We start from the raw sequence: 18767 nt of genomic DNA, 5'->3' as shown, positions 1-18767 counted from the left end.
CTCATAAACTGCGAGTAAACACACACAAATGTTGATAGGCCTCTAAATACAGTACATACCACAGAGACGGACGTCCTGCTGTTGTTGCTTCCCCTGTTCAATTTATTTCAGCCTCCGGATCTGATTCTGGATCATATCTGTATTAGCTGAATCTGGGTAGCGTTTTCTTCTCCACGCTTGAGGACGTCACCGCTTTGTGCACACTCGTCATTCTTTATCTCCGCCCACTCGATACGCCTTCAGCCGCTCGTTTTTTTGTGTGGAAAAGACTCGGTACAGCCTATATTTCTTTTATAAATATAATAAAACTAAAGACTTTTCTGAGATATGAAGGATGCAATACTACTCTATAGGTACTCAAGATTGACATGAGATTGACTGAAACTGAGTGTTTCGACCCCCCTTTAAAGGTGCACTATGCAACTTTCCGTCCACTAGAGGGCACTTATTTTAAAAAAAGGCGTAGTTTGATCGCAGCATCTTGGGACATGTGGTCTTCAGCTCACAGCCGGTGGAAAATAGGACTCGGGCAGAAATCATGTTCATGGATGCGGTACTATTAACGTTACTGTAGTGTGAAGCAGAGCTGGACCGAGTGTTGTGGAGCTGAGCACAGCCGCTGGAGCGATTGTTACACAAACACACAGCTCGCGAGCACCGAGACTTTTATTATGACGGGACGGGACACAGTCACCGGGTGCCTGCACTATTTCCGCTTTTCCGGTCAGTTAAAGCAGCTCTGTTTATCATATTAGATACATTTAAGTGTGTTTAAAAAGATGTTATGACGTTACTCTGTGCGTTCGCTCGGCGCTGCTGTGATATGTTCACACTGCTAAGAGAAAAGCGCTTCTGCAGAATAAAACTGAGGGTAACGCAGATGACGCGATTGACAGGCGACTCCCTCAGACGCTATGCTGAAGCGTCCCAGTTCTTAGTTAAAATAGCAATTTTCCCACAATTTACAAATAGTTGGAAACATTTGGAATATTGTAAGTACTCAACTGAACAAAATATATAACACTGGCCTAGTGGTTTTTGGATATTTTACTGCAAAAATACTACATAGTGCACCTTTAAGCAGCACAACTGTTTTCAATATTGATAATAACAAAAAAAAAAAGTTTCTTGAGCAGCAAATCAGCATATTAGAATGATTTCTGAAGGATCATGTGACACTGAAAACTAGAGTAATGATGCTGAAAATTAATCTTTACCTTCACAGGAATAAATTACATTTTAAATATTACAATACAAAACAGTTAAACTAAATTGAAATAATATTCTCAATACAATCGCCACAATATTCGTGATTTGGCAACCTCCCCCAGTTTTTCCTGAAGCAAATGTGGAAGTGACATACTGCAATTCATTGACTAGCCACTAGGGACAGGCTCCAAAAGGGAGCAGAATCTCACCGAGTCCCATGTTAAAATGTCCAAGGTTACAGCAGAAAAAAACATGTTTAGACGTTTAGCCTGGTACAAATTGTGGTTTTGGTCTATACAGCTAATTTTTGCCCTTCATGACAGCAGTGAGGAGAGGCTACTCCTCCATTTACCTATACACTGTCAGAAAAAAAGGTACATTTCTGTCACTGGGGCGGTACCCTAAGGTATAAAACCGAAAAGGTACTAATATGTACATTTAAGGTACTAATAAGTACAGAGATGCAGCAGCGTAGCACCAAATTTTGGGCCCTGGGTACAAACCATCTTGCTGGGCCCCCGTACCATGTATGTGTATGCTAGACATGTGCCGATTTTCGATAATGCGATTGATCACGATAATGAATATGCACGATATTGTTATCGTGGGCACTTTAAAATATCGTAAATAATAATTTATTTACAATTTACACTTTGTTTATAATGCACTCAAGAATACTTTGCCCATCAACCGTATAAATGCTCAACACCGCTGTTTTCTGCGTCAAAGGGACACGCGCTCAGATATAAACAAACCCAACGTGCGTTTGCACATGACTGAACCGGTGAAGGAGACGCGCTGCTGAAGTGCCGCTCAATGACAGCAGAGGGCGCTGATGAACTGCAGAATGAATCGGTTACCCCGGAAACCCCGCAAACAAACATAAACTCGTGTAGTTTTTAAAACAGCCATTCGTTTTTGTAATCTCAATGTTGTTCATCACAGCACCAAATACTTAATACTTAAAGACTTAATAGGCTGTTTATTTTCAAATTTAAACATTTTTATGTTTTAATCTGGACTAGGCCTACAACATGCCCTAATAATTAGAACTGTTCTGATTATTTATTATTGTTTTTAATTAAAACTTTGAGACATACGACTTCATTAGTTAACATGTTAATTCATTATTATCAAACTGACAATGAAAAATGCTTATAAAGAATTAATCATTCTATGTTCATTTCTTAGTTACTTTTTAATAACATTAAAATCAAAATCAAAATAACTTTTTTATGGACCTAAGATAAAACTAACAATGATCAGTATTTCTTAACTAACATTACCAAAAACATTATACTTTCTGTACCAAATGTAGCTATTGCTCAATCTTAGTTAATGCATTAAATAATGAGACCTTATTGTAATTTGTAAGCCTACCTGTTCTTTATAGCCTAATTCTTTTGCACTTTAATCTGTTTGAAAATTGTACTTTTACAGCTCTGAAAAATATCAAGAGACCACATAACATTGATTTCTCAATGAGGGGTCTCTTAATTTTTTTCCCAGAGCTGTATATATTTTTGGTGCATTATTGTATTTAAACATTCAGTTATTTTTGTTCTTACAAAAATAGTTCTTAAAGTTGTTATGCTATGGCAACACTTTTTTTGCAACTTATTTCAATATCGTGATAATATCGTATACCGTGATAAAACTTCATCAATTAATCGCAACATGAAAAATTGATATCGGCACATGCCTAGTGTATGCATAGAAAACTGACTTCTAAGGGCCCCCCCCCTGCCTCGGGCCCTGGTTACTCGGTACCCTTTATCCCCCCAGTCCGACGCCCCTGCAAAGATGTACCTTTTCACTTTTGTACCTTAGGGTACCGCCCCAGTGACAGCACTGTACCTTTTTTTCTGAGGGTGCAGCACACCCTAATCCTACCCATAACCCTCTCCACCCATTAAACAGGTTAAGCTCCACCCTTGAGCTCCAGATGCTCTGCAGCGAGCACTATTTGACAGTGAGGGGGTGAATTTTTTTATATTTTATTTTTTTATTGACATACAGACATACAAACCACAATAGTGCAGCGAATTTTTCTTTATAACTCATTTGTTCACATTATATAAAGCCTTGAAGTTCAGCATAATTAAGGGCGTGGCCATATTGATTGACAGGGTGATTCCCGTTTTATTGCTGTCTGTTAGCCATCACATCACTCCAGCTTCAGCCATGTCCCGCCTCTTTGCCTATTTTCTGTTATCTGGGAGTGACGTGTGGTGATGTACTGCCAAGATGGCAACGGCCGACTTCGAAGTTTCAAAAACTCACTTCAAACATACAGGTGACGTCACGGAGACTATCCATAGTCCATATATTTTTTTAATCTATGTTTTTTATTAGCCTTGGCGAGCATGAGAGATGTTTTTCAAAATCGTAAGAAAAAAAAAAACTTGCCAACACCAAACTTTAGAATGGCATACCATATATTTAAAAAACTCGATTTCATTGGCATTCAAGTAAAGCATAATATATTAATGTCCCCATGTGGTGAAAATGTATATTATAGGCCATGTCTATGTGATGTTTTTCATATGCGTTAAGACAAACCATCTGGAAATTCAACATTGCTGAGTAACTTCACTTTAAAACTGAAAAAAAAAAAAAAACGATAAAACTTTCTGACATCACAACTTTATAATCAATCAAGTGTGATCTTCAGTGAGTGGGTCTCTGAGCTGAGGCACGTTCAAGCTCAAGCCGTTGTGCAGCGTTTTGCTGTGGTTTTCGGGAAACGGTTTGAGATGTGTTTTCTCTTGTTTGGTGGGTGATTCAAAAATGTCAGCACAATCAGCAGCAACATGTATATAAACCACTCAGTATCAAAGAGACAGTTTGCGCAATGGGTCCAGGTAAAGTTGTTTTTGCAGCTGTCCGCTGCAGCTCGGTGTACGTGATACACTTAAGAGTTTTCGGGAAGAGTTTTTATGTTTTATAGTATATTTATACCGATTTCATCAGGCTCTGAAAATTCTTGCTCAAAGAAAGGCCTTCTCAGCTGCCATAGCAGCAACTCTTGTGTTATCAGAACAGGGTGTTCAACGCACCAACGTTTCCACATAAAGCAACGTTTTGTTGGGGCTGAACACACCCCTGGTGTGAGTGAGTGAGTGGAGGCGGGGCTAATTTGCAAAATTCATAGAACCATGTAAATTAAATAAGGGTGTAGAGTTACATTCAAGCTATTTTAAGGCATGCCATTTTTACAAGAAAAAAATTCAATTAGTAATTTTGGTGATCAAAGATGATGTTGTAAGGTACTTCATGATGAGTAAAGCAGTCTATTGATCAAATCTTTATTAATTTTCTTCTATTATAAAGTGGGTCAATTTTTTCATACTATACCCTAAGCAGAACGACAGATGTCTATTTTGGCCATCACATTCCTGGTTCGTTCAGCCAAGTTTGATGCCATCTCGCCTGGTTAAGATCCTGTCAGTGAGAGTCGGTTGCCGCGGTGATGCCTCTACCCTCATTTCCCCTGTCAGTCTTCCAGCCGCTTTCATCTTCCTGTCTATACTGCCACTGCGACGTGACTTGGCTCATTTTGCTGAAATTCCTTTCGGCCTCTGTTTTCGAAAAATCTCTATTGTGTTTGGCCACAGGTGCTCTGAGCTTCTCTTCTCCTCCTGATGTGCCTTTATGTTTTTTTTTTTCCCTATCTACCTGAGGACTCTCACCTCATCCGAAAATGTTGCCACACAAGATGAGCAAGAAACGAGAGGTTAAAGTATCACACTTCCTATCTCACTCAATGTTCCTAGACTGGCTCCTGTTTATCTCGCAGATGCTACAAACCAATATGACCTATACAGCCTCCACTTCAGCATTCATAATAAGCCTATGTTTTCAGATATACATCAGATGTCCAACAGTTCAAAGATCCAACACACTGCATTCTCCAAACACAACCAGTAGGATAAACACAGTCCTTAAGATATAAACAACACTTCAGGCTGGGCTTTAGGCGATTTTCTTTTTACTTCTGTCCTTGAAATATCTTGGTGTGCTGAAAATAGACTGTATTGACATGTTTTATTTTTTTATCTTATATAGATGAAGTGATGTCTATGTGTCTAGTCACTCAAATTTTCCAAAAGAATTCAATAAAAGCCAACATTTCTTTTTATCAAGCAAAGAATGCAGTACCATGGGACAGTCGCTATGCAATTTAACGCTGCATAAAAAGGCTTTTTTACAGTGTCTGTGGAACAATCTCTACTCAAATGTCGGGTTGTCAAAAGCATCACCAAAAGAAAACAACACACAGAAACAACTGATATACCTGTAGTTTTTTTTTTTTTTTTACTGACACATCTAAACTAATCTACTGATCTGCACTTGTGTAAATCAGATAGCTGGTTCTCTTCCAGAAAGCGATACAGGTCTGAAAAAACACTTCCATGAAAGTGAGAAGTTGGGAAAATATCTAAGAACTGAATTTCTCATCGTTATATTAAAGTACGAAATAATTAACCCTTTAAAGTCTCACATATGAAATAATAGCCTGACAAATATTTTATAATTTAATAGTTTGCAAATGTGTTTTGTTTTGTATCATATTTCTGATAGTTTAGGTTTTTGTGCCTTATATAGTGTGATATAGTGAGAATATACAGCTCAAACTTGAGCAGGAAATACACACCACAATTTTATGCAGAGACCCAAACTGAACAATAATATGCAATTTGGTGCAGATGTTGTTATGGCCAGAAACTTAAGATGAAATTCCGATAGCTTGTGAGTTATCATAAATCAAAATCTTTATAACAGACTACTTTCATAAAATGCATATAAATTGTCACTCTATATGTCTTAAGAGAATATTTAAAAGCTTAGTTTTATGATCAAAACTATGTAGCAAAACATAAACGCATTGCAATACAAAGACAATTGAGAAGTAAACAAATCGCTCAAAGCCTATCATATTAGATAGCTGTTTTAACATGATTTGGCATGATTTTTATTTCTTTAAAAATGTATATAATCCAGTAAACCTAAGATGGTTTAACTTGTTTGTTGAAATGTTCCAATCCAATATTACTAACTATATAAAAATGTTATTCTTACATTGTTTACTTTTATATAAAATTCAGCAACGATTCAACAGCAAAAAGACACATGAACCACAAGCCATTTCTTCACATTTTTAAGCAAAGTTTTTATCACTTTGATCATTTGGAGGCCTTAGAAATTAATGTATCTAATGTGAAACACTAGGACTGGGTTAATGGGCTAATTTTTGGCCAATTTTAGATAATCTGATTCTGGCTAGTATTGTAGGCCTAGCTTATATTTCTGTAATTTCTACTAGATATCAGCACTGACACTTAAAAACACACTTTGGTCAAATCCACTGGTTAATATAACATATTCCTTGTAAGTTATGTTCATAAATCGGCCATACTAATCATGATTGGCCTATAAGTTTGCGTTCTGCTTTTTAGTATTGTTTATGAGATTGTTAAGCAACGTGTTCACAGGGCCCAGAGACGACAGATAGCTCTGAGATCCGACAGGCATGCAATGTTTTGGGGTGTGCCATCAGACCGGCATGTCTGTGTGTATACGGGTCACTCACGTTAAAGTGCTGCTTGTTTTGAACTGTTTTCTTTCAAGATGGTTCTTTTCACCAAGCGCCTGCATGAAGAGTGGAAGCGATTATCTTCGTCCTTTTTTATGGCTGTCACCTCTAACAAAGCAAAAAAACGTTGTTCTTGTGAATAGGAAATCAAGTAAATCTTCTGAAGAGTTTAATAAATAGTCGAAGAACGACATGGCAGTGAACTACGAAGCGTTTAACTAGCCAGAGCGTGGCATAGCCTGACGGATGGCGCGTTCGAAACGAAGATTCGAACACTTTATGATTCGTTGAATCTTTCGAATCATTGCTTCGAATCGTTATGTAAAATGTAATGTTTGACCCTGTACGATGTAATAACTTATGTGTATAACCCAATTTCTGTTTTTTGTTATTATTTTTTAATGTTAAATGTCATTGGAAGGTTTTTTTATTTTATATATATATATATATATATATATATATATATATATATATATATATATATATATATATATATATATATATATATATATATATATATATATATATATATATATATATATATTTTTTTTTTTTTTTTGAACATTTTATTTAGGTTTTGAAACCAAACCGAATATATAGTTGTAGTTACCAGTGTTGGGTGCAATTAATTACAAAATATGCTAATATAATTACAGAAATTTAAATAGTCTTCCCTTGAAAAAGTAAAGTAAGGGATTAGGTAGTTACTTAGCTAATTATTAAATACTGTATAGACTATAGAACACTTCTATATAAAACAATAGTGGATTTAGCATCATGTTAAAAATGTATGTTTATAATGTAGCCTATAACCTTCTCCCTATAAATTACTTTGATCAGTTCAAGAATAATTCATGCAATTGTACAGGCTTTTGTTTATTTGAAAGGATCAAAAGTTCAGTTTCCTGTTTATCTTTGTATTTTCTAACTGGTCGAGACTGATATGAATGGTATTCATAAATAAATGAAAAAGTAATCCAATACTTTATAGAGAGAGTAATTAGTACAGTAATCTAATTACACCGTTGAAGATAATTCATTATTTTACCTAATTTATCCAACACTACAGTATTGTAACTGATCTCAATTCAGTTTTATAATTTATGTTAATAAAAATGTAGAAGAATTTTCAATAAAAGGATATTCAAAGAGAAACCCAACGGGACTTGGAAATGATTTGTCATTTTTCAGCAGCACAGAAATGTATCATGTTTTGGTGAAATGCTAGTTGTTATTTTAACAACAAAAACAACAAATAATAATTTTGTATTTTTTTATTATTATTATTTGGGGTGGATGTTAAATTATATTAAATCATACATCTAATCGTCATACAACGTTTAGGTAATTATGTAAACAGTTTTAAATGGAAAAATGGTTGCTATGGATGTCTGAGCCGAGATAAATATACTGAATATTTTATAATAGGGCGTCATCTGGCGGATAAATCAAGTACTGAAAGCAAGAAAAAGAAAACAAAAGGACAGTCTACTCAGAGCCATTGAGTGTTTTCTTAAGCACCAAAGGTGCATGCTATTGGAGGATTCTTACAAGAGCCCGCCCACTCTAGCACTCCCATTCGTCCATTCAATTGTCAATCCGCACGCCGGAACTACGATTAACAGGACCTTCTGTGGCGCAAAAATGGAGGATAACATTAAAGACCTCAGCCGACCTCAGATGTATTTGTTTGGTGAGCTGAAATAAAACCTCATGTTGCATAATCATATATGTGCGATGATCAATTATATGCCATAATGTAGTATATTATATACATGCGCCTGCTGCAGTTTTGCAGTGTAATAAAAGAGTTGTGGCTAATGCAGCTAGCCTCATGCCTTTGTGTAGAGCTTTATGTTTAATTTAAACATACGTTTTTTTTTTCATTATTATTTCAAATATATTAGGACAAGAGGACCATGAGTATTTATTTTCCTCTTTTGTTTACTATGATACCATGTATAAAGAATGCTGTGTATTATGTGGGATTGTAGATCGTTGAGAAGGGGGTTTCCAAAAGTTTGCATCCTGATTACAACATTATTGAATAAAACACAAGTTTTGTCGTCTTGTTGTAGGTTGCTCGTTGAAAGCAGAAAAGAAAGAGCACAAAGTTGAGTTGGATGATGATGAGGCTGAACATCAGCTGTCACTCAAGTCGGTGAGGAAGATGAATTAATAAACTGTAATTAAAACTACCAATAGTCATGGTAGTCATGGACATTCTATTCTATTCTATTCTATTCTATTCTATTCTATTCTATTCTATTCTATTCTATTCTATTCTTATATTATTATGATAGGATCTGTAGAATTATCCACTTGGACTATATCTAATGGGAATGTTGTTGTCAGTATTCATTAATCTAGTAATTCATATTATGGATTAGTTATTTAAATTGCCCGTAATCTCAGATGAACACAGCCATTTTTTCCTCTCTCACGTGCACGTCTTCACCTGTGTTCTCAGGTTTGTTTGGGCGCAGAGGCGGAGGATAAATTCCACACCGTGGAGATGGAGGGATTGACTTATGATGGCAAAATGACCAAAATCACTCTCGCTGTACTGAAGCCGTCCGTTCTGCCTTCTGTAAGTGTGCTATTATATGTCAAGAACAGAAACCCATATTTGTAAAGTCATTTATCTAGTCCTAAATTCATCAATCAAAAGGTTTGCTACTGCATTTTAGCTACTGTTATTAAAGGGATAGTTCACCCGAAAATGAAAATTCTGTCATTAATTTTCCAAACCCGTAAGACTTTCGTTCATCTTCAGAACACAAATGAATATATTTTTTTGATAATATCTGAGAGATTTCTGTCCCCCCATTGACTGTGAAACTACCACTTCGATGCTTCAAAAAGTTCACAAAGAGATTGCAAAACTAATCCATATGAATTTAGAGATTTAGTCCAAATTTTCTGAAAAGACTTGTTTTAAATATAACCGTTCAATTCATATGGATTAAACTTTTTGGAGCGTCAAAAGTGGTAGTTGCTCAGCTGTAAATAGAGGGACCGAAATCACTCAGATTTTATCAAAGAGGGGAGGGTGAATAATTAATGACCAGAATTTTCATTTTTTGGGTGAACTATCCCTTTAATACAGTGACTGTTTTTGTTGATTCAGTGTAGAAGCTGGCCAATGTTATAAAGGTTCTGTAACACTTAATTTGTCCTTGTTGTACGTTACATGTACATACTATAGTAGTAACAGTAAATTTTGCATAATTACAAGCAACTAATGTACATGTACATGTTGTTAATTAATATTACTCAATAAATAATTGCATCATTACAATGACACCTTCAAATAAATTTAAAATTAAATTGAGAAACTTTCACTTTAAAACACTTTGTGGTAAAACAAAGAAACAAATTATTTAGAAGATAAATTAATTTTGCAGATTATATTACAAGTTTACTTTAGTTAATTTTGAAAAATAAAAATAAAATATGGTAACGCTTTACAATATGGTTTCATTTGTTAACAATGAAAAATACTTATGAAACATTTATTAATCTTAGTGAATGTTATTTTCAACATTTACTAATACATTATTTAATTCCAAATTTGTATCTATTATCATTATAATAAAAGTTGCATCTGTTATTATTATAATTTAATAGACCTAAGCTAACATGAACTAACATTATTAATAAATCAAAATATTAATAAATAAATACTGTTGCTCATTGTTAGTTAATGTATTGACCTGCGTTAATTCAAATGAGACCTTATTCTAAAGATTTACTGAAATAGCCAAGTGTTATGCCTTCAATAACACTTTGAATGTGTATTTATACTGTGGAGGGATGCCTGTTATGGGTGTTTTATGGTATTGGAAGAATGTGTCTAATAAAAATTCCAGCTGTGCCGAGGCTGGTCAAGTTTTGATTGACAGATTGTTTATGGAAGGGGCTGGGCCATTGTTGCATCATCAGGAGAGCAGGCACAAGCTCTCCATGACATCAGCACATATTCGCCTCTGTTTTATATCAGCTATGGAAAACATTTCCAAGAACTGGGAGGAATCTATGTTTTATGGCTCAGTGCGAACAGAATGCAGAGTTTGCAACTCTATTTGTGTTCAGATAAATACTAACTGCCGATATGATTATCACGGTGGGTGGACTTTCAGGAATTTTAATGTTGGCGGTTTGACCTTCTTCAACACCTTGTGTGTCATCGAGTTTAGGGCATAGCTGCTTGTCCATCTTTGTAAGCCCTTGTGTGTGTTTGTGTGTAATTTTGACCCTGTCTGTAAGATCTTGGATTTGAATCTTGATCTTTGTTTATTCAATCCCCCAAATTAGAAAACGCCCCAGAATATCTCTCACTCAAAAAATAGTCAAGCAATAATTGTACCTTAATTACAAGGTTTTGTCTTGATTGCTCAGGAGACAATCAACTCATCATTCAGCGTTTATGTTGAAACAGATCATCTGAGATGATTTTGGACTTGAGGGATTGCTTGCCATTCAGCGTAATTACAACAGTTACCTAGCTGTCATTTAAAGCATTAAGCAGACCATCGCGCCCTCAGCTGTTTACATCTGGTTGCCATCGATGCAAGTGCCGTTGCCTGGTGCGGTGGAATGTTCATTCAGAACGTTTGGCCGTGGCTTGTATTTTTCTAGTTGCGCAATTGTATACTGGTGTCTAGCTGTAGGCCTGTCTTAGACGTACTGGCATGTAATGATCGGGACGCTTCCCAGTCGTGAATTTTTTCTGGGAAACAAATTCAGTTTGGTTGTTTGTGGTGGGAATCATTAGTCATGTGATTTTGCAAACTAGATAGATGCTAGATAAACAACACGTAGCCTTTCTTAGTAGTACATTTTTTACGATTCAATCATTTCCGTTTCCGTTTACAAGTTTGGGTAAGGTGTTTTAAATAAGCATTTTATGCTCACCGAAACTGCATCTATTAAACAATACAGTAGAATGAAAATTGATTAAAAATAGTTATATTGCGATATGATTAAAAAAGCACACGTTTTTTTTGTAATTATTCGCGATTAATCGCATCTAACATTAAAGTTATTATAGTTTCACATGTAATCTCCAAGTGAATGTAGAAACAACATGCATTGTATTTTAAATATATGATTTAACAGGTAGAAATTATACAGAAATTGAATAAATCATAAATGAAATAGAGATGAATCCTTACAAAAGTTCAGTCAAGAGCAGTGAGTGATGTTCTCTTTATCTTTTGTTCTTTGATTTACATTAAAGATAGACATCACAGCAGTGTGTTTTTTAGGCTGCTGTCACTTTAAGATCTGAATTACATGATGTGGATCCGGATCTGACACGCATGCAACTCTTTGCATTCATTTAACACGTTTGAACTAATTAAAGACTTTGCTTACAATGATACTCGACAAAGCAGACATTTTGGCATACTTGTGCGTGTTTTAGTCGGTCAAACGTGAACGAGAACTCAACGCAGCCGTGTGTTTTCAAAACCGACATTCTCTGGACCAAAAGAAACAAGAGAACTGAACTACATCTGTGAACTCCCTTATTTGCTTATTTGCTGATCAAGAATTATTATTATATCTATGTTGAAAACAGTTGTGCTCCTTAATATTTTTGGTGGAAGCTGATTAATTATGTTCAGGATTCTTTGATGAATATAAAGTTCAAAAGAAGGCTTTTGTAAAAAAAAATCACTGTCACCTTTAACCGATTTAATTCTTTCTTAGCCTGGCTGAATAAAGTATTATTGTTATTATTATTATTTTTAAAATCTTTTTGGCCCCAAGCTTTTGAACGTAGGTAGTAAACAGCAAAGGCATCTCACTGGGTTTTGGAACAGACAGAGCCTCGATGTTCAAGATAAGCTGTCGACTGTTTTCTTTGTGTTCTAAAAGTAGATTATAATTCAAACATTTTGCTATTGTTGTGTTTGTTGAAGTGATCATTCTCCACTCAGTTTGGATAACTACTGCATGTTCCCTCTAGCTAAGTCTGGGGGGTTTTGAGGTCACGCCTCCTGTGTCCTTTCGCCTGCGGTCCGGAGGGGGGCCGGTCTACATCAGCGGTCAGCATTTCATCAGTGAGTACCTTTTGTCTTTCCTCATTTGCTAGGACTGAACATGACTATTCAAAACAAAGAGTTCAGGAAGACAATTTCCCAGGTGTGTCTTTTGCCTGTTGTTTATTCTTCTCTCTGATGAAATGTTTCTCTGTACCTGTTGCGATGTCCATGGGACTAATCCGGCCGTCCTAAAGGGCCCTGCACTCTCCATACGGACTCAGAATGAATTAACCAGCAACATGTAACAACATTTGCACGGATATAATCGCTTCCATATGTTTGCACAGACTGTTCAGAGGGTTTCAGCTTGTCAGTTGTATTCTCTGAATATTAAACAAGTGCAGCTTTCATATGCCAGAGTGATTTGGTCATATGAACCTAGTCATGTATTGTATTTATTTAAACCATAGTTATTGATGTCTGAAGATCTTTGTGGTTTTGTTCAGGTGTAAAGGAATCAGATGATGAGGATGAGGAAGAGGAGGAGAATAACTCATCACCAGTAAAGAGACCATCCAACATGATCCTCGCAAAAGTGCCTCAGGTGATTGCTTATCAATCTCACTTTACTATTAATGAATTAAAATGACTAAATTATGATTATTTTAAATATTAAAAGCTGCATATATGTAGAACCTGCATATATGTAGAACCTAGCTATGCATAAAACTCCCCTAAGATAAATAGTTAGATTTCTTTTCACTGCAAAATGAAATGTTTTTTTTTTCATTACAAATATCTGTAATTAATATTAATATCAATATTTATTGATATTACATTTATTTAAAATCAGTACATTTATTTTTAAAAGACAAATAAGAGAAGATATTAAAACTTGTTTTCTGAAAAAAATCTGAATTAAGTAAATTTATATGAGCTTTTATGCTTTTAACTATTATAGGTAAAACATCTGTCTGGTGCAAGAACATTAATCTTGTTTTCCCTTTTTTCTTACCCCACTGACATTCTTGTTTTAAGCATAAACTTAATCAAGTAAATATATCTTGATTTAAGAATGTTTAAATATTTGTAAGTAAGAATCATTATTATTTATTTGCCTCAAAAAATGTGGCACTTTCTTCCTTTTTGTTCATAAGATATGAAAAGGGTTTAACTAGGTGTCCAGAAAAAGGAGGCTGCCATGTTGACTTTCATGGTTCTCAATAAAGAGACGCATTGTTCAATACACACTTAATCCTCTAGATAAGTGTCTGAGACAAGCAACAGCTTGTCATCAATCTGATACTCAGAGAGCCTGTTTGAAATCTTTTGTCAGAGTGTTGAAATAATCCCAGAATTTTTGCTGGAGCAATAAGCCATGAGAGTCTGTCACTTATAGTGATTTTACTAGGGTTTAGGAGTGTTGTTGTGATTTACTCACAATAAAATGCACAGCCTTTAATGGCTTATTGGTTATGAATGTCATTAAAGGTGAAGTATGTCATTTCTGTGACACTAGTGGCACTTAGCGGAATCACAAAAATAAAGCATATTTTGCTTACAGTACTTTCACATGTTGCGCCTTCACCAATGCAAACATCAGCTCTTATGGGTGCTTATCTCAACAGGTAAAAGTAGGCTACTTACAATAAAAGGTCTAAAATATTAGGAATACTTTTAGATTTGTTACTAAGTGTCACGAGTAAGCAGTTGAGTAGGCGAACACAATGGTCTCTGTTATAAACCCATCCAACGCATCTGCACCGGCTTGCATTTGGCTGGCACTCCTGTATCCGAAGCTAAATGTCTTTTCCTATATAGCGCGTCAACCATGGTCCCATACCAGCTAAACACATCAGCCTGCTACAGTAGTCACGCCCCAGACTGAGCTGGAAAGAGGTTGACGGATCTGAGCAGAACACTTATAGGGCCAGAATTACTAACAGTTTGCGCTAGCACAAACCCTCTTTTGACGTTAATAATACTATCAGGATTAACTAAAGACACGCAGTGAAAAATTTGAAAAGCGTGGACAGGGTTATTTTTGTGCATTTGTAGTTTCCCTTTCAGACGTAACATTTATGGGAGGAGAGTATTTAAATGAATCATGCAAGGTGATTTACTAAGGTGTACGCTCGTCAATGTTTGAAAATGGTATTTTCACCATCATCTTGTTTGCGGTGGTGATGGACAGGCTGACAGATGAGGTCAGACAGGAATCTCCATGGACTATGATGTTTGCGGATGACATTGTGATCTGTAGTGAGAGCAGGGAGCAGGTGGAGGAAAGTCTAGAGAGGTGGAGGTTTGCTCTGGAGAGGAGAGGAATGAAGGTTAGTCGCAGCAAGACAGAATACATGTGTGTGAATGAGAGGGAACCAAGTGGAACAGTGAGGTTACAGAGAGAAGAGGTAAAGAAGGTGCAGGATTTTAAGTACTTAGGGTTTGCAGTCCAAAGCAATGGGGAGTGTGGAAAAGAGGTGAAGAAGCGTGTGCAGGCAGGTTGGAATGGGTGGACAGAAGTGTCAGGTCTGTTGTGTGATAAAAGTGTACCAGCAAGAATGAAAGGAAAGGTGTACAGGACAGTAGTGAGACCAGCGATGTTGTGTGGTTTGGAGACAGTTGCACTGAGGAAAAGACAGGAGGAAGAGCTAGAGGTAGCAGAGCTGAAGATGTTGAGGTTCTCTTTGGGAGTGACGAGGATGGATAGGATTAGGAATGAGTACATCAGAGGGACAGCACATGTGAGATGTTTTGGCGACAAAGTTAGAGAGGCCAGGTTGAGATGGTTTGGACATGTTCAGAGGAGGGAGAGTGAATACATCGGTAAAAGGATGCTGAGGTTAGAGCTGCCAGACAGGAGGTCAAGAGGAAGACCAAAGAGGAGGTTTATGGATGTAGTGAAGGAGGACATGAAGGTAGTCGGTCTGAGAGAAGAGGATACAGAGGATAGGACTAGATGGAGGCAGATAATTCGCTGTGGCGACCCCTGAAGGGAACAGCCGAAAGAAAAAGAAGAAGATTTACCGGCCAAAAAAGCATGGTTTTAACCTGATGCTGCTCTTGGTAGATTGTGTTGGTCATTATGGAAATGATCTGGTTTCATCTTTGTTCATTCATTTGCGCGTCGTCAGTAGATCACGAGCAAAACTTTCCACTCCCATCTGCGCTAATTTGCCCTGTAGTAAATCTGGCCCTTAATGTTTTGATGGTGCCTGGGGGGCACAATGTTTCACTTTTGGGGGAGATAAACCCACGAATGGCATACTGATAGTAGTCAATGAACAATAAATTAGGTGAAGAGAATGTATTTTAATATAAAAAAAAGTAATTAAAAATAATAATAATAATAATAATAATAATAATAAGTTTTATTTATATAGCGCCTTTCCAGAGCTCAAGGACACTTTACAATAAACAAACAACAATAAAGCCTATTGACAAACAGAGTAGACAGAACAACAGTAGGCAATTGAGAGTGCAAGTACAATAATTGAGAAATCAGAGTGAAAAAAAAAAAAATTCTAAGACCTATAACATTCAGAAAAGAGGTGTGTTTTGAGCATGGATTTGAATTCAGAGATAGTGGCAACAAATTGGAGTGATCGGGGTAGAGAGTTCCATAATTTGGGTGCTATTACACTGAATGATCTGCCCCCCATTGAAGCAAGGCGATGCCGAGGGACAACGAGAAAGTTGGAATCAGCAGATCGTAGAGAGCGAGTAGGGTTGAAGGGGAGAAGCAAGTTACAGAGGTAAGGGGGAGCAAGGCCGTGCAGAGACTTAAAAGTGAGAAGAAGAATTTTGAATTTAATACGGTAAGACACAGGAAGCCAGTGAAGATCATGCAGAATTGGGGAAATATGAGCAGAACGTTTGGTGTGTGTGAGTAGTCTGGCAGCAGAGTTCTGAATATATTGTAATTTGGAAATGGAGCTAGCTGGTAGGCCAATGAAAAGTGCATTGCAGTAATCAAGGCGTGATGTGACAAACGCATGGATGAGTGTTTCAGCATCAGAGATACTGATAAAGGGACAGAGCTGCTGAGCGATACGACGCAGATGAAAGAATGCTAATTTGGTGACGGAATTAATGTGAGAGTGGAAAGATAAAGAAGAATCAAAAATTACACCAAGATTTTTAACAGTAGTAGATGGTTTGATAAGAGTGCCAGCAGTCTCACAGGTGAAGTTGGTAGGAATTTTATTAGTGAGTGATGAAGGTCCAGGAAAATAATCTCAGTTTTGTCCATGTTGAGTTTTAGAAAATTTGAATGAAGCCAATGTTTTATTTCATGTACACAAGCAGAGATTTTGTCAGTTGTGAATGATAAAGTGGATGTACAGGTAGTGTATAATTGAATGTCGTCAGCGTAAAAATGATAGTTAAAACCATGATGGCATAGGATCTCACCTACGGTTTGGATCTCAATACGGTTTGATTAATCTTGCCTCTAGAAGCTCACAGCTCGCTTTCAAATAGATTTTACTGGCAAAATACTCAGCTTTATAAAAAAAACAATCTTTTTTACTTTTTTCCAATGATGGTGTTCTGTCTTTTTAGAAAAAGCTGAAAATGGACTCTGATGAAGATGAGGATGAGGACAGCGAGGACGATGATGATGATGATGACGACGATGACGATGAAGAGTGAGAACTTGAGTTTGTTCAGTTATAACTAATGCTCTGTTGAAATATTTTTACACGCTCAATGAACAAGATTTCACTTTAAAAGGGATCATTTATATTTTTATTTGTTGATAGAAGTCTACAAGAAACATCTTCATTTCCGTCTGTTTTTCTCTTTAGGGATGACGACAAAGAAGAAAAGACTGTTGAAAAGAGCCCCAACAAACCCCCTCAAAAAGTGAGTCTTGCTGGTTTCTTGCTCTTCATAGAATCAGGAAAGAGGAAATGCTTTGTATTACTGTACACTGTAAAAAAATAAATCAGGTCTCCAATTGAAAACTTTCAAGTGACTGATCACATCAAATCACAGAATTTCAATTCGGCCAACTGAAAAATGTATCAATTCACATAATTGATACAACTGAATCAGTCACTAGAAAATTTTCAATTGAAGACACAATTTTTTTTACAGTGTACACAACCTTTCAAAAGTTTTTGCTCTGTAAGGTTTTTAATATTTTTTAAAACTCTTATGCTCACCAAGGCTGCATTTGTTTTATCAAAGATATACAATAATTGTGGTAATATTGTGAAATATTACAATTTAAAAACAAGTGTTTTTTATTTGAATATATTTGGAAGTAATTTATTCCAGTGATGCAAAGCTGCATCATTCCTCCAGTCTTCAGTGTTACGTGATCCTTCAGAAATCAGTTTAACATCCTGATTTGCTGCTAAAGAAATATTTCTGATTATTATCAACAATTATTATCAATATTTTCAACCTCAAATTCTTTGATAAATAGAACAAGTTCAAAAGAACAGCATTTAATTGCCTTTATTTGTAAACATTGTGTCTTTTGATCAATTTAGTGTATCTTTGCTGATTAAAAGTATTAATTTAAAAGTATAAAGTTCTTATTGACCTCAAACTTTTGACCAGTAGTGTGTTACATTGCTGCTTGTTATCAGTGCTGTCCTGCATGAGTTGATGTGAACACCAGTTTGACCAGCAGGTGCCAGTCTCTGCCTGAGAGAGAGGGAAAGTTACCCCATCACACATTCATCACCACCTGTGATTATCCCATCAGCTTACAGAGCACTTTACATTCTGCCTGTCTCTTTATGTAACACATATTCTTTGTCTCTCTTGTCACATTTAAAAAACCTCAGTGTCTTCTATCATCTTTATCGTGCCTTGTTTGCGTCCCTTCCTCGTCTGTCTGTTTTCATTGATACCTTCTTTCTGTCTGGAGAATAATCACATGTATACTGGGAGCTTCACAGACAGAGGAAGTAACAAAGAGTCTTTTGCATGTTACTCTTTATCTGCGTTGTATAATC

General features: G+C 36.2%; 1 protein-coding gene and 1 long non-coding RNA gene across 3 annotated transcripts in view; one reads left to right on the top strand and one right to left on the bottom strand.

Annotated features, from left to right (window-relative positions):
• The window catches only part of LOC137092654 (uncharacterized), a 34497-nt gene extending 27445 nt beyond the window's left edge, over positions 1–7052 (bottom strand). For both annotated transcript variants that reach the window (XR_010908318.1, XR_010908319.1), the window contains exon 1: positions 6803–7052. This is a non-coding gene — a long non-coding RNA (uncharacterized lncRNA). The remainder of the gene's footprint in view (positions 1–6802) is intronic.
• A 1352-nt stretch (positions 7053–8404) lies between these two features.
• The window catches only part of npm1b (nucleophosmin 1b), a 29194-nt gene continuing 18831 nt past the window's right edge, over positions 8405–18767 (top strand). Inside the window, exons 1-7 of the mRNA XM_067456998.1 lie at positions 8405–8498; positions 8884–8966; positions 9276–9395; positions 12780–12873; positions 13302–13399; positions 17359–17444; positions 17604–17661. Of these exons, the coding sequence (XP_067313099.1) occupies positions 8450–8498; positions 8884–8966; positions 9276–9395; positions 12780–12873; positions 13302–13399; positions 17359–17444; positions 17604–17661 (588 nt within the window). The 5' untranslated portion in view covers positions 8405–8449. The remainder of the gene's footprint in view (positions 8499–8883; positions 8967–9275; positions 9396–12779; positions 12874–13301; positions 13400–17358; positions 17445–17603; positions 17662–18767) is intronic.

The sequence above is a fragment of the Pseudorasbora parva genome, chromosome 11 (genome assembly GCF_024679245.1).
Source record: "Pseudorasbora parva isolate DD20220531a chromosome 11, ASM2467924v1, whole genome shotgun sequence".
NCBI lineage: Eukaryota > Metazoa > Chordata > Actinopteri > Cypriniformes > Gobionidae > Pseudorasbora > Pseudorasbora parva.
The sequence above is the reverse complement of the archived record's forward strand: the minus strand, read 5'-3'. Positions and strand labels throughout refer to the sequence as shown.